General features: G+C 30.4%; 2 protein-coding genes across 3 annotated transcripts in view; one reads left to right on the top strand and one right to left on the bottom strand.

Moving 5' to 3' along the window:
• The window catches only part of LOC118185107 (U2 small nuclear ribonucleoprotein A'-like), a 45,655-nt gene extending 36,152 nt beyond the window's left edge, over positions 1 to 9,503 (bottom strand). Inside the window, exons 1-2 of one of the 2 annotated variants that reach the window (XM_035354911.2) lie at positions 9,294 to 9,413; positions 5,137 to 5,176 (exon numbers count right to left, since the gene is read on the bottom strand). In XM_035354911.2, coding sequence (XP_035210802.2) covers positions 5,137 to 5,170 — 34 coding nt within the window. In that variant the 5' untranslated portion in view covers positions 5,171 to 5,176; positions 9,294 to 9,413. Of the gene's footprint in view, positions 1 to 5,136; positions 5,177 to 9,293 lie in introns of both variants that reach the window. The other variant, XM_035354910.2, reaches the window with a different exon arrangement.
• A 259-nt stretch (positions 9,504 to 9,762) lies between these two features.
• Positions 9,763 to 11,096, top strand: LOC118185106 (uncharacterized). Its single transcript, XM_035354909.2, has one exon. It carries the CDS (start codon positions 9,914 to 9,916, stop codon positions 10,832 to 10,834), a length of 921 nt encoding a protein of 306 aa, XP_035210800.1. The 5' UTR covers positions 9,763 to 9,913; the 3' UTR covers positions 10,835 to 11,096.
• Positions 11,097 to 14,050: the final 2,954 nt, after the last annotated feature.

The raw sequence follows: 14,050 nt of genomic DNA, 5'->3' as shown, positions 1-14,050 counted from the left end.
CCAGATTTAAATTGATGATCTATAATACGGAGTCGCCGAAGTTCCGAAGAGTCCGGATTAAGGAATTTGTACTGTATTAACAATTAACAACTTTATTATGAACAAGATGTCTGAAAGATGTCAGTGCATCTAAGCTAAATGTGATAGAGTACATAAAGTGAAAATTCTGAATGAGAGAAGCTATTTAATACAGTCAAAAGTCATTAATTCGGAAACCCATAATCCGGAATGATCTATAATCCGGACATCAAAGCTACAAACTTTCTGCGCATGCATCAGGCATTTACGTGTGCGCATAAGACCTTTACGGCTACGAATATGCGTGTGTGCGTGCGCATAAAATGTTTACGCATGCGCGTTTAATGTATAACAGACGGTATAAACTAAGCTAAAATTATATAATTCAGTTAATGTTGCAGATAGCGTTGTTCCTTAATTTTCGAATTGGATCTGGCTTATTATTTTTTGCAGACTGTTAGAGCAATTTTATAAAAGTAAGCTTGAACTTTCGATTATATCAAATAGAATTTCCGATATATATTCGCTAATATGTAAAGGATCTAAAGCGAAAGTATGTTTCGAAATCCGAAATCTGTTTATCAATTTAACGCTGCTCGGTGGCGGGAACGCCGCGGCGTGCAATGAATTGGAAGTTGATCTGTCAGCACTATCTGTAGAGCAGATGTTTTTATTTTATTTGGCTTATAATTCCTTACTAAATGTAGTATTTCATCTCGATGTACTCCGACTTTGATATGATTTAAAACAAGTTCCTCGTCATTAAAATTCGCTTCAGATAGTGAAGAAAGTGACAGAGGTTATTGAAAACGAAAAAATTTCGATTGACAAATTAGTCGGTATTCTCGACACAGCAATTATAGGACTTGAACAGCGGAACTTTTTAACTAAACAAGAAATTATGTCTGTTTTACAGAATTAAAGAGAAAGTATTCTCACATGAAATGAAGCAACTTAAACAACTTACATTGAAAGAAATGTTTAATAAAGTAAACAAATAAATATTAAGCTTTTTTTCTGTAAATTTTGATACCCTTTTAATCATAATTGTTCTTTATTTCATAAATTACAGTTTCATATTTTTAATTTTGTAATTTCTGCATGCAATCCTACCAGATTTAAACTGATGATCATTAATCCGGAATTGCCGAAGCCCCGACAAGTCCGGATTAACGACTTTTGACTGTACTAGCTGATGGGATGAAGTTCATATTCTGCTACATTTATTCTTTGCAACTGATATTTAACATAATATTATTAATAAACTACATATTACACTCCAGGATGTCCTCTTGCTCTATATTTCAAAAGCTCTGAATAAGATAAATCTATTACATAAATCAATAAAAATCATTATTACTAATAGTTGTCTTTCTTAACCCATTTGCACCATAAGTGTATATATGCACGGTGTGAAAGTTCAATAAAGGAATAGTGAATACTCACCTTGAAGTTTCTTTTACTGCTTCTGTAAACTAGTTCGCTAATTGTGAATGTCTTCTTTGCTTTAATTTAAATTCATCAAAATTCACAAAAAAGATCTAATATTTACAATAAAGTTATAAGAAGAGCACTATTATTTTACAGCATTTTACAAAATACTCAGAATCCATGGAGTTACAATTCGAAATGAAAACTTAGAGTTTGTTAAAGTTAGTCACAATTACAGAGGTAGGAGAACATTGCTGATATGCAGAATTTTTCTGGCCTATATCACCAGAGCAAAGATGTGTGCTAGGTTTTTGCAAAAAAAAAAACACTAGAGTGCCACAACAGCAGTTTGCAGAAGGTGATGACTACGAATGGAATACGATTTTTTCGGATAAAAGCAATAATAAAAAAAAATTATAAAAATGGAGGTTTTTGATTCAAGTAGTACTGAAAAAGTAATTAGACCTACAAAACATATACGTATATTGCTGCAATATTATCTGATAATGACGACACAGATAATAATCAAAAAGTAACTTATTTTGAATGGGAAGAAAAAAAAATCAACTGAAAGTGTATAATATCTATCTATTAGTGGTGTAAATAAGGATATTAGAAATATTACTACAGAGAACATTTACGGATTATTTGTAACGGAGGAAATTCTTGAACATATTGTAATGGAAACTAATCAATATGGTACACCCAACACGTTTCACAGAAATTTCTGTAAAAGATTTGATTATTTTGCACTGATAATGCTGATATCTCTCGTCCAAAAACCTATATTACAAAGTTGTTTGAGAACAGACAAAAGTACTGAAATACCATACATCAGAATAATAATGTCTCAAAATAGGTTTAAGTCAATTTCACGAAATTTGCAAGTAATGAATACTTCCAAGAGGATGATCCATTGCATAAAATATGACTGATGATTGACATGCTATCAAAAGTACTCAAAGAAGTATACACACCTGATGTTTCTTTAGATGAGCTGCTGATGAAGTGCAGAAACACGCTTTCTTGTATTCAATATAATAAATCAAACACAACCAGATTTAGAATAAAAATTCTACAAATTACCCAACTCCTGAACAAAATATATATATAATTTTAGGATATATGTAGGAAAGGATAAGTGTAAGAAAGTGCTAGCGAGCACAAAAATCGCTCTGATAGCAGAAAGCATTATGTCTACCATTAAGAGTGGAGTCAGTTAAAAATGCAACCCTTTTTTGGGGGGCCGCCAATTGTTGCAAATATATTAAAGTATAAAATTATGAAATAATAATAAGAGTTCAAAAGACTAAAAAAATAGCTCTTTAACAACTAAATTTTTTTATTTCTTACACAATCAAATTCAATCTACGGTGGCATAAAATTACAAATATAATTCAATATTGCAGAAAAAATTTTAGTTTTTGAATATAACACATGCCACATAAATTCTATCATATATGACATCCAGTTTCGGGATCTACAACTGTGATTCACAGTGAAATGTTCTTACCCAACATTTCTTAATTCCTCTTTCTTACACCCTTTCCAGCAGTGTGAAAATATAATACTGCCATCCGCAATATTTTCCTGAATGGCAGTCATCAATGTTGCAGCACAACTATTGGGAACGTCGACCAGAAAACATTCTTTGCTTTCCCGGCAAAAACCGCTGAATACCCATTATTCTGGAAGAACATGTTCTACATTTTTTCTTTTTGTAAAAAGACTTTAAAGTACTTATTCCAATTTATTGTAGTATTATGGCTGATTTCTAACTGAAGTTGGCAAAATTCAATCGACTTCAATTCTTGACACCACAGATTGATAAAAGGAAAGGCACTGAGGAAAGAAAGGTGTGAGCCTTCAAACCGCGTTTTTGTTCTTGATTCTTTTTTTTCACAGCAAGAACATACATAACAATGCCATACAGGAGCTTTGTTTGAGTCAAAAATTAACTTCATCACATGATTTTGAGAACAAAGTTTACTGCTATGAATTATTCCTTTGTCCTGAAAGAATCTTATGGCAGCATCTTAGTCATTATTTAATTGACAAACTGTCTAATCCATAGTACTGAAAAAAAAAGGCAAAAAAAATAATGAGCGAAATATCAAACGATATTTCAAACATAAATAAAAAATACTCAAAATAACAGGTGACAATTTTTCAGACGAAAACTAGAAATCTCGACCCACGATATTTCAAACATTAAATTCTCCAGCAATGATATTTGGCATGCTGTTCTAGCATTATATTTTCTTCACATTTTTATTTCATTTTTAACTGACATTGCTTTAACAGAATCGTACAGCATTATGAAAGGATCATTATTTCCGGACTCGTTGGGACTTCGGCGATTTCAGATTATTGATTTTTCCGGATTATAGATCATCAGTTTAAATCTGGTAAGATGCCATGCAAAAATTATAAAATTAAAAACATGAAACCGTAATTTATGAAATAAAGAGCAATTATGATCAAATTTACAAATGGGTATCAAAATTTACAAAAAAAAGCTTAATATTTATTTGTTTACTTTATTAAACATTTCTTTCAATGTAAGTTGTTTAAGTTGCTTCTTTTTTTGTGCTAAAACTTTCTCTTTAATTCTATAAACAGACATAATTTCTTGTTCAGTTACAAAGTTCTGCTGTTCAAGTCCTATAATTGCTGTGTCGAGAATACCGACTAATTTGTCAATCGAAATTTTTTCGTTTTCAATAACCTCTTTCTTCACTATCGGAAGCGAATTATAATGACGAGGAATTTGATTTAAATCATATCAAAGACGGAGTACATCGAGATGAAATACTACATTTATTAAGGAATTATAAGCCAAATAAAATAAAAACATCTGCCCTGAAGATAAGGATAGTGCTGACATATCAACTTCCAATTCATTGCGCGCTGCGGCGCAATGAATGTTTTGTATTCAAAACTATTCATAAAGTTAGAGCATTTCACATCTTCAAGTACAAAATAACAGAAGAAATAACTGCAGAAACTAAAACAAAAATAAAAGCATCCACAACACGAGAAATTACACCCCGTCCATCACTACCATCAAGATTTACTGGCCAACATTTTCTAATACCCACAGAAAGCTTGTAAACACTGTGCAGGTTATTTATCACAACAAAAAAAAAAAAAGAGAGAGAGAGAGAGAGAGAAAGGATTAAGTTTATCAGTGTGATAACTGGGATATGGCTACAGGTATTGATAATTTCAAGCACTATCCTACTGCGTCAAACTATAAAATTTAATTTTTCAAATTATTTTCAATGTATAACTTCATTGAACTAAATGAAACTATCAATTCTTTGTATTCGCATTTTGTTTTTCATTTTTTTATCATTTTGAAATATTTCTAATCTTTATACAATAAAAAATTTCGCTGATATGGGTCAATTTTCCACTTTTTTGAATGATGCAAATGGGTTAATATAGTCCCCTCTCCACAAGACTGAAAATACTGAAACATTGCATGGTCATTTAAAGAGGGTTTACAGTTTTTAATTAGATAGAATTAAACTTTGAATACAATAAATAAATAAATAAATAAATAAACATACTGCACCGAAATACACCATTTAAGAAACAGTTCCGACTTTACAATCTTTAAATTCTCAAGCAAAACTAAAAATATTTGATAATACCACATACAGGATATATACAAATACATACCTGTACAGCACAGCAGATTTTCAGGTGATCCCATCTGGCCCTGCAGAGTTTTTTTTTTTTAAATACATTTAAATAAGACAATAATTATTCGCTTCTAGGCCATAGGTAAAAACGGAAACATTTAAGTAATATCAGTTCTATTATCAGACTGTTACCTGAACACAACATAAAAGTTACGAAAATAAATAAATAAAAGAGAAAAATGAATTAGGGAAAAAAATTCTTCCACAGGATCCATCATTGTTGTAGTGGAATCTAGAAAGAAAACTCTTTCAGTAATAGACAAAATGGCTGAATTAAAGAAATTCTAAAAGTACAGAAATAATAGTGCTTTTTTTTTTTTTTTTTTTTTTTTTTTGGAAGGAAATGGAAATGATTTTTTTCCTTGGATATCAAATACATTTTTTAAAATACTTGAAATGTAAAATAAAAATTATTGTTGATTTATTTATTCATTCATTCACTAGCTGCTATACTGCTTAGATCTGGTGGATTATCTGATTTACCAGTTGAAAGCTAATTAAGTGAAGGATAGTTTGATCCAAACCTCATAAGTAAAGCATGATCATGTAGTACACTAAATACATTGTATTCATTAAAATCTCACAAGAAGCTGTGGTCATTGTTTACAGATTCTGAATTTTAGTTTGTATGTTAAAGTACTAAGAATAAATCTTTAATTTGTTGTATTTGTATCTCCACTAAAGCTCAGCAGTATATTTTATTGGCTGACATCAGATTCACAATGAAGCTCAGCAGTTTATTTTATTAGATTGCAATGAAAATATTATCTTGGTAACTATTAAAACACTGACTATATATAAAATATTAATCTAATAAGATAATGCAAAAAAGTTCATTCACATGTTTTTCCAGAAAATAATCTTAAGTGGTTCTATTTCATATATCCAATATGTCTGGGGAGTCATTAAATTTTTTAAGAGCAGGAATCTTGTAAAATCGACTACTCTCTCACTAAGTACTGAATCCTGTACCCTTTGATAACTGGATGCACTGACAACTACACCATAAAAATAAATTAGAGCAATGAATTTTATTCCTTTTCGCCTCATTTACAGGAAGTCCCAAATGGAAGAAAATGACAAAACCCAATCAATCAGCAGATCAAAGCAGAATTATAACCAATTTATTGTCCAGCATAGTTTGGCTATCACTGTAGATAAGTTTTGGTGAACAAGTATCTTGAAAATAAACTACGCCTCATCAGAAAATAAGCTTAATTCCCTTCATTCTTCATTGAGACACTAATTTCTGAATATTTTGAGGCAGAGAAAACTTATTGTACTTTTTTATAACAGTTTATCAATTAAATGTCACATTGTATGCATAGAAATTCTGTGTAGAATAAATTTTACTTCTTTGTATACTTAATTAAAGCCATACTCTTTAACCTTCTGACAAGCCAGCATTTTTGCTAGAAAAGCACAAATTTCCCAAAACTACTACAAGAAAAAATTATTTTGATTTTAATTTAAAAACTCTCCTGGTAATTTATACTTGGATTTGTGTACTTTTAATATATTTCCTTATTTTTTTACATATTTTAATATGCTCGTATATATACACGTTCTTACAGATATCACAAAAAATATTCTAGGCCCTACATATAAGGTCTTGCTGGTTAGAGGGTTAACCAGCTTATCACAGCCTTACCTCCTAGCCATTTTCAGCAAGCATTTCATAGTCAAAATTTGGATTCAAATGGACCTTTAATTAAATTACAAGATCATACACATCTGACTCGTTGAATTTTAACCACCATAACTTGCCCATTATCATTTAACCTGTAGCTTATACATAAAATTGGCCTTTTTTAAGATATTAAAACATACTTAACAATACACTACTGCAAATTATTTACATTTGTTTTGTTAGTAACTCCCTACACACTTAATGAAAAGAATTTGATGTTAGGAAACCAAAAACACTTTTTTCAAACTAGTAAACCAGATTTATTTAAATTGCACTACGGAACTTTTCTAGATCAATCAGCAGTAATTATGATCACTAATAACTCGTACTAATGTATCTGCAACTGAAGATTAACCTGTTGAAAATTAATACAGTTACATCGTTTTATATTTACCTTTTTTGGAATGGCCAAAAAAAAAAAAAAATTATATTGTTTACTTAGAATTGTTACTATCTACAGCTGGGTTCAACCTTAGAGGTAGGAAAAGTAGTTTAGATTTGAATCAGAGTCCAGAAAATGTGCTTAGTAATCAGTGGTACTGACCATCAGATGAATTGGGATGCCGAGTAGTATTTTGGTCAAGATTCCACAAGACGAATCCTTCTTTCATGCATTCAGAAACTTTTTGATCCTACAATTCTTCACCAGCTCTTCTTTCCAAAGATTATTTTGCAGAAGACTTTGAAATTAAAGTCTGACTGGGACGAGGAACTACCAGAAGACACTCGGAAAGAATTCAGTTAAATTGTCTACAGAAATAAATTTTTTGAACGACTTTTGAATCCCAAGAACAATTTTCATTAATTCAACAAGCTCTTTACACATCTTCTGTGATGAAGTAAACTAGCATATGATGCCTGTATATTTTTAATAATGGAAGAACATGGAGAAGTTTACTCGTCTTGTCCTAGAAAAATCCCGACTTACACCATTGAAAGAAATCACTTTACAGTGGTTGGAATTAATGGCCGTACTTCTGGCTGTAAGATTACATGAATTGGCTATTAAAAGCTTGAATGGTATAAACATTAAGACTTATTTCTGCTCAGACTCTTCAACTGTTTTAGCATGGATGAAGAAGCGAAATAATTGGTCTGTTTTTGTAGAAAACAGAGATTCAAGATTACAGCAAAGAAGGATGTTGGAAACATATACCAGGCATCCTAAACCCTGCTGATTGTCAAGAGGATGCTATCATTGCAAATTGTAAGATCCCAATGGTGGAGAGGACCTGAATTTCTGAAGAAACCTCCAGAAACTTGGCCTTCAAATGATCCCTTTGATATGTAAGAAATCGACAGAGAATGACAATGGACTGTCATTTTGGTGAAGAATTCAATGGTTGAAACTATTCTAGCTAAACTTTCCTCCCACTTTTCAAAATATTCTATGACTGTACAAACTATTGCTTGGATGTTAAGATTTCGACTCATTTATAGTAAAAACAAAAATCGCCTGGCTAATATATCAACTGAAGAATTCAAGAAAGCAGAAAAAATTTTATTTTTTCTTATACAAAAGGATGCTTTTGAAAAAGAACAAAGAAAGTCGGATTTGGAAACTCTTCAGATTTTCATTGATGAAAATAGAATTTTAGGAATAAAATCTCGAGTTTTGGATTCTTCATATTTACTGGCATATACATTCCCTATATTGCTACCTTCAAAAAATATAATTGTAGAAAGAATGATCGAGCAATTACACTTAGAACATAAACATGCTTGGACACAAACACTTCTAGTGATTTTGAGAGAAAGTTTGGATTATCAAAGGTAGAAAATCTCTATGTTCTGTGGTAAAAAGATTCAGAAAGAATTTCTGAATTTCCTCAGGGCCATTTTGCCACATAACCTACAAAAACTCTCCAATACATTTTCAAAAAAAAATACTGCTCTATGGCAGCATAACATATTCTCATATTGCTCATGAATTAGCAAAACTAAAACTAGCTCAACACAGAATTAAAAAAAAAAAAAAAAAAAAAAATCATCATCTCTACAAAACACAAGAAAATTTGAAATCCATCTCAAAAATATAACATATCTCAAATCTGAAATACTCCTTACGCTTAAGAAAGAATTCTTATGCCAATTGCTGTTACAAATATAGAAAAAAGGTAGTTCACATGCAAAACATATATAAAATTTATAGTACGACCTAAACAATTACAATCACTCAACGATCGATTGAACCGTTGTTCATAACTTAGCACTGTGGCAAAAGTGATTGACTTTTTCACAAAACTCAAGCACAGTAACACGAGATAATCCGATAAGGTATTCTAAATTAAAAATTCCGCTCCGTCTCTTAACTCAACGTTATCATTTATATATAACAGAAATTTAAAATATCGACATTTTTAGAAAAACATAATAATATCATTTCGTAAAATATAACTTTTAGCACAGTTATTTTAAGCCGCAGAGAACAAACAGACAAATACCTCTTAAATCCAACTGCCTGTCTCGCACAGGATTTATAAATTGTGCACTCATTTGAATGAGTTCAGCAGTAAGTTTCACCATTTTTATTTACCTTAAACAGTAATATTTTACTTAATACAAAAACTTAATACTTTAAACATCCACTTAATCGTAACAATGCAGAAAATCTGATTGAAAGTCGTTATTCGCAGAAGATCTTTACGAGAGAAGTGCGGGGGGGAAGAGATAGGTGGAGCTGCTGTTTAGCTGTCTTTTTATAAAGGATAAATTATAGGCATGGAAGAGATATTGAGAAATTTCTTTAATTATTTTCCATTTTACAAATCATGAAAATGTAAGTATTAAGTCACTTAGGACAAATATTTTAATACTATTGCACTTCTGATTTGCCCATGTGCATTTTATTTATCAAAAGAAAATTAAGGATACGTGTTGAATCGTTTTTCATCATCATCAACTATGTTTTATTTATTTATATTTATGTTTACGATGCGAAACGTGTAGTGCAAAAATGTAATGAAATTATCAGGCAGTATTTTTGAAATTTATTTTTAGTCATATTATTACGATTTGTATTCTTCTTCTTTAATTTCCATTTTCAGTTATTCACTAGTTTTGAATGTTAAATCTGAATTTTGAATGTTATGGTTGTTCAAATCCGGTGTTGAATATGAATGATCATCATTTATCACGGAAGAAAAGAACCTTGAATAACCGACTTTCGGAGAAAATTGGTGTTTCAAAACGTAACCGGAAAACTGTCCAGGAGAATGATTACACATTTAATTGTCAAAGCACGGATATAAAATTAAATGGTTCCCAGTCTGCTGTTCAGCTGTCAACATACCACTCTGAAAAAATTATTTCTGCAGGTTCTGCTTTACGACTTACTAAAGATTTCTACAATCAAGCATGCACTATATTAGCTAAGGATCTTTTAGGAAAAGTTTTAGTTCGGAGATTGGAATCAGGGGAAGTGTTACGTGGTAGAATTGTTGAAACTGAAAGTTATTTGGGTATTGAAGATAAAACTAGTCATTCATATAAAGGTAAAAGGACAGAAAGAAATGAAGCAATGTTTTTAGATCCTGGAACTGCGTATGTATATACCATATATGGTATGTACTATTGCTTTAATATTTCTAGTCGGGAAGAAGGATCTGCTGTTTTGATTAGAGCACTCGAACCATTAGAAGGAATACCAACAATGCGAGAATTTCGCTCTGTTAAACGAAATAATTCTTCGACGTTAAAAGATAAAGATTTATGTAATGGACCTTCAAAATTATGCCAAGCTTTTAAGATTGAAAAAACTCTATTAAATAAAGCCGATCTATGTACATCATCAGATTTATGGCTTGAAACTGGTTTTACTGTTGCTAGGTCCAATATAGTGGCTTGTAAAAGAATTGGTGTAGATTCATATGGGGATGAATGGGCCAGCAAACCACTTAGATACTATATTAAAGACAATATATATGTTAGTATAAAAAATAAAGTGGCTGAAAAGCTGCTGGAGACGTCTTTAAATAATGGTTAAACTAGTTTTATTTCAGAATACAAAGTTAAAAACAAAATGTGTATATTCATAATATTTATATTAAATGTAATTATTATCACATTTCATTAATAATAATACTTTTTAACCATGTAACACAGAATTATGTATGATATTTTGAAAAATTACTTCGCTGAAGTTTGGACAAATAAAAAGATTAAATGTAAATTAATGTAGTTATTTTATTACAATCTAGTAATTGTTCTAAATGGTAATAAAATAAATCTAACCAATGTATATTATATCGTATTTGTAGTGCTGTAGTTTAATTTAATATTTCTATATTCATAAAAATTTTTAAATGAAAGCTGAAACATTATATAGTGTCTTTTTTTATAATTTTTTATGCTTTTACACTTAAAAATATGGTATCAGATCTGTAGCTAGGTTTTCAGTGCCAGAGGACAATTTAAGATCTTGCACCTCTCTTGTTTGCCAACAATAGAAAACACTTCATTCTAAAAATTCATAACATCAGTTTGGTGCCCACTGGATGCTGTGCCCAGGGACAAATGCCCCCCTCTTAGCTGTACCCCTGATACCTGTAAATAGTCTTTACCTTATCATCTTATAGATTCAAATATTGTCCATGTAAGAAAGAATCAGATGTGATTTCTAATAGTTTTGGTAAATTCTCATGTATTTCTATACAGAATTAATGTAATAACACTTGCCATGCATTTTGGCAGGTTTTTTTTAAATTGTAAATACACAGTTAAATGAATTAAATTAAAACACACATCCACAAAATGGTTGATCCTCAGATGGCAATATTACTGGGATTCTATATGTATTTGTCTTCCTTTTTACATCTGCCATAAAGATATGGCAGATGCATAATGGAAAAGTGCTGAAAGTTCTCATTCATTCTTGTTAGACTAAAAAGTTACCTCAACACTATATTTATCCATACAATATTTTTCCGTTGTTCTTCAAGCAAATTTTGAACCATCTTTCATTAATTTTTATATTTTTCAGAATTTAAAATGCTAAAATTCTTAGAAATTCCTGAGAGAGAGGGAAGAAAGACTTTAAAGGTTATATTTTAATATATGAGCATGCACTTTAAGGTATTAAAATTTTTATGTTTCAGTATATTAACATTTTGTGTTAAAAATATGTACTACCACCACTTCATTTTACAGAGGGAGGGGAACTACTATCATCATAATAGCTTTGTATTCTTTAATCATTACATAATCTTGCAAACATCTCTAAAAACTGCATGCAACAATGCCAAAAGGGTTAAAATTTGCACAAAAGATAAAAATGAATTTGCAGTATATCACTTCTGAACTGCGTAAACTTTTTCTCTGCATTATAAGCATAAACCCTCTGAGTGGCATGATCACCTTTAGACTAGAAGAGAAACACGCTAATGTGACAATCAAAATCGTAAAAAACAACCTTATATTTAGCGTAGGTATAATGAAACACTCAATCGATTTCGAGGGCAGCTAAAGGTCCCTCCTCATCAGGAGAAAGAAATACATAGAAAGAAGAAAATAGGAGAAGGAGTCACAGAAACACGTAGTGCTTATCAGCACTGCACGTGGTTATAACTAGATTTTTAATCAGAGTTGCACTGGCCGCCTACTTTTACTGAGCCAGGCTGTCTGATCAAGCATAAAGAAATATTAGCGAAGTTAAAATAGGGAGCGAGGGGTAAATGCACCTTACGCTCAAAGCATAAAGAAATATTAGCATAAAGAAATATTAGCATAAAGAACCCTCGCTCCCTATTTTAACTTCGCTAATATTTCTTTATTTTCAAATAATTTATTTGAAGTTCAGATTTCGAGCGTAAGATGCATTTACCCCTCGCTCCCTATTTTAACTTCGCTAATATTTCTTTATGCTTGATCAGACAGCCTGGCTCAGTAAAAGTAGGCGGCCAGTGCAACTCTGATTAAAAATCTAGTTATAACCACGTGCAGTGCTGATAAGCACTACGTGTTTCTGTGACTCCTTCTCCTATTTTCTTCTTTCTATGTATTTCTTCTGATGAGGAGGGACCTTTAGCTGCCCTCGAAATCGATTGAGTGTTTCATTATACCTACGCTAAATATAAGGTTGTTTTTTACGATTTTGATGATCACCTTTATCTGATTATGAGTTTTTTTTTACTTTTATTTGTTATATATTAGGTCACTGTTCTCAAACTGGGGACCAACGAAGCAATTTTACATAGCCCAAGAATACATTTCCCATAAATTATTTGGCATTATTATAACAAGAATGTGAAGAAAAAGCTTATGATTTTAATGATTTGGAGTCAAATTTTTTACATTATTTTCATTACCAGAAATGAATCTTAATATCACAAGTATTGTACAAATAGACCTAGTTAATTTACATAGTGGTATAAATCTTATCAAAAGATTTCAAAATAAAAATTTTATTAACATTTATTCATACTTGAAATCACTTCTGAATTTTTGCATTAAAAGAAGTAATTTTGTTTGAAAGTACATCTACATATGAACAGTTTTTTTTTTTTTTTTTTGGGTTGTTGTTGTTTTGTTGTATTTTTTGTTCTCCTTTGGATGAAAGTTATTAATTCTAGGAAAGGGACCAAATTGCCAATATGTATAATTTATGACACTTTTAATAATTTTTTTCTGGGCTTACAAAGTTTATCATAATTAAAACGTCACCGGGTGTTGTAGCTAAAAGTTGTAATAAAAAATAAATTTATAATTATTTACACACAAATATGCAGTTTTGTCAGCTTGTATCAAAGAATAAAAAAGGAATAGGTTGTCATTATTTATTCTCAAGTTGGAAGTTTCTAATTTTTTCATTTTTAGTTTATGTTTTAAAAGTAAGTTATTTAGTGTTTAATTCCATATATTAAAATTACTTGAATAAATAAATTTTTTGAAATTGAATAAATGTCAGTCTGAGGATTTAATACTATTATGATCACATAATATATATATGTCAATATGTTTGAATTATAAAAGTAATCAATAGATATTTCCTACTTCCTTTAGATTTTAGACAGAAAATAAGTATAAATTTGGATTTCTTCTTCCCATCATTCATATTATTGTCAATGGATATCTTGGCAAATATGTATTAAAATTTTTTTTATTTAGTTAAAAGATTTATATAAAAAATTGTCCTGTAAGTTGATTTCAGATCATACAATTCAAGTTTGAGACCATTATATTATACTGTAATTTAAAATGTTTC

This window comes from Stegodyphus dumicola, chromosome 5 (genome assembly GCF_044657685.1).
Source record: "Stegodyphus dumicola isolate Sdum_Otavi_A_Nest chromosome 5, ASM4465768v1".
Classification (NCBI taxonomy): domain Eukaryota; kingdom Metazoa; phylum Arthropoda; class Arachnida; order Araneae; family Eresidae; genus Stegodyphus; species Stegodyphus dumicola.
This window is presented reverse-complemented; position numbering and strand designations above follow the sequence as displayed.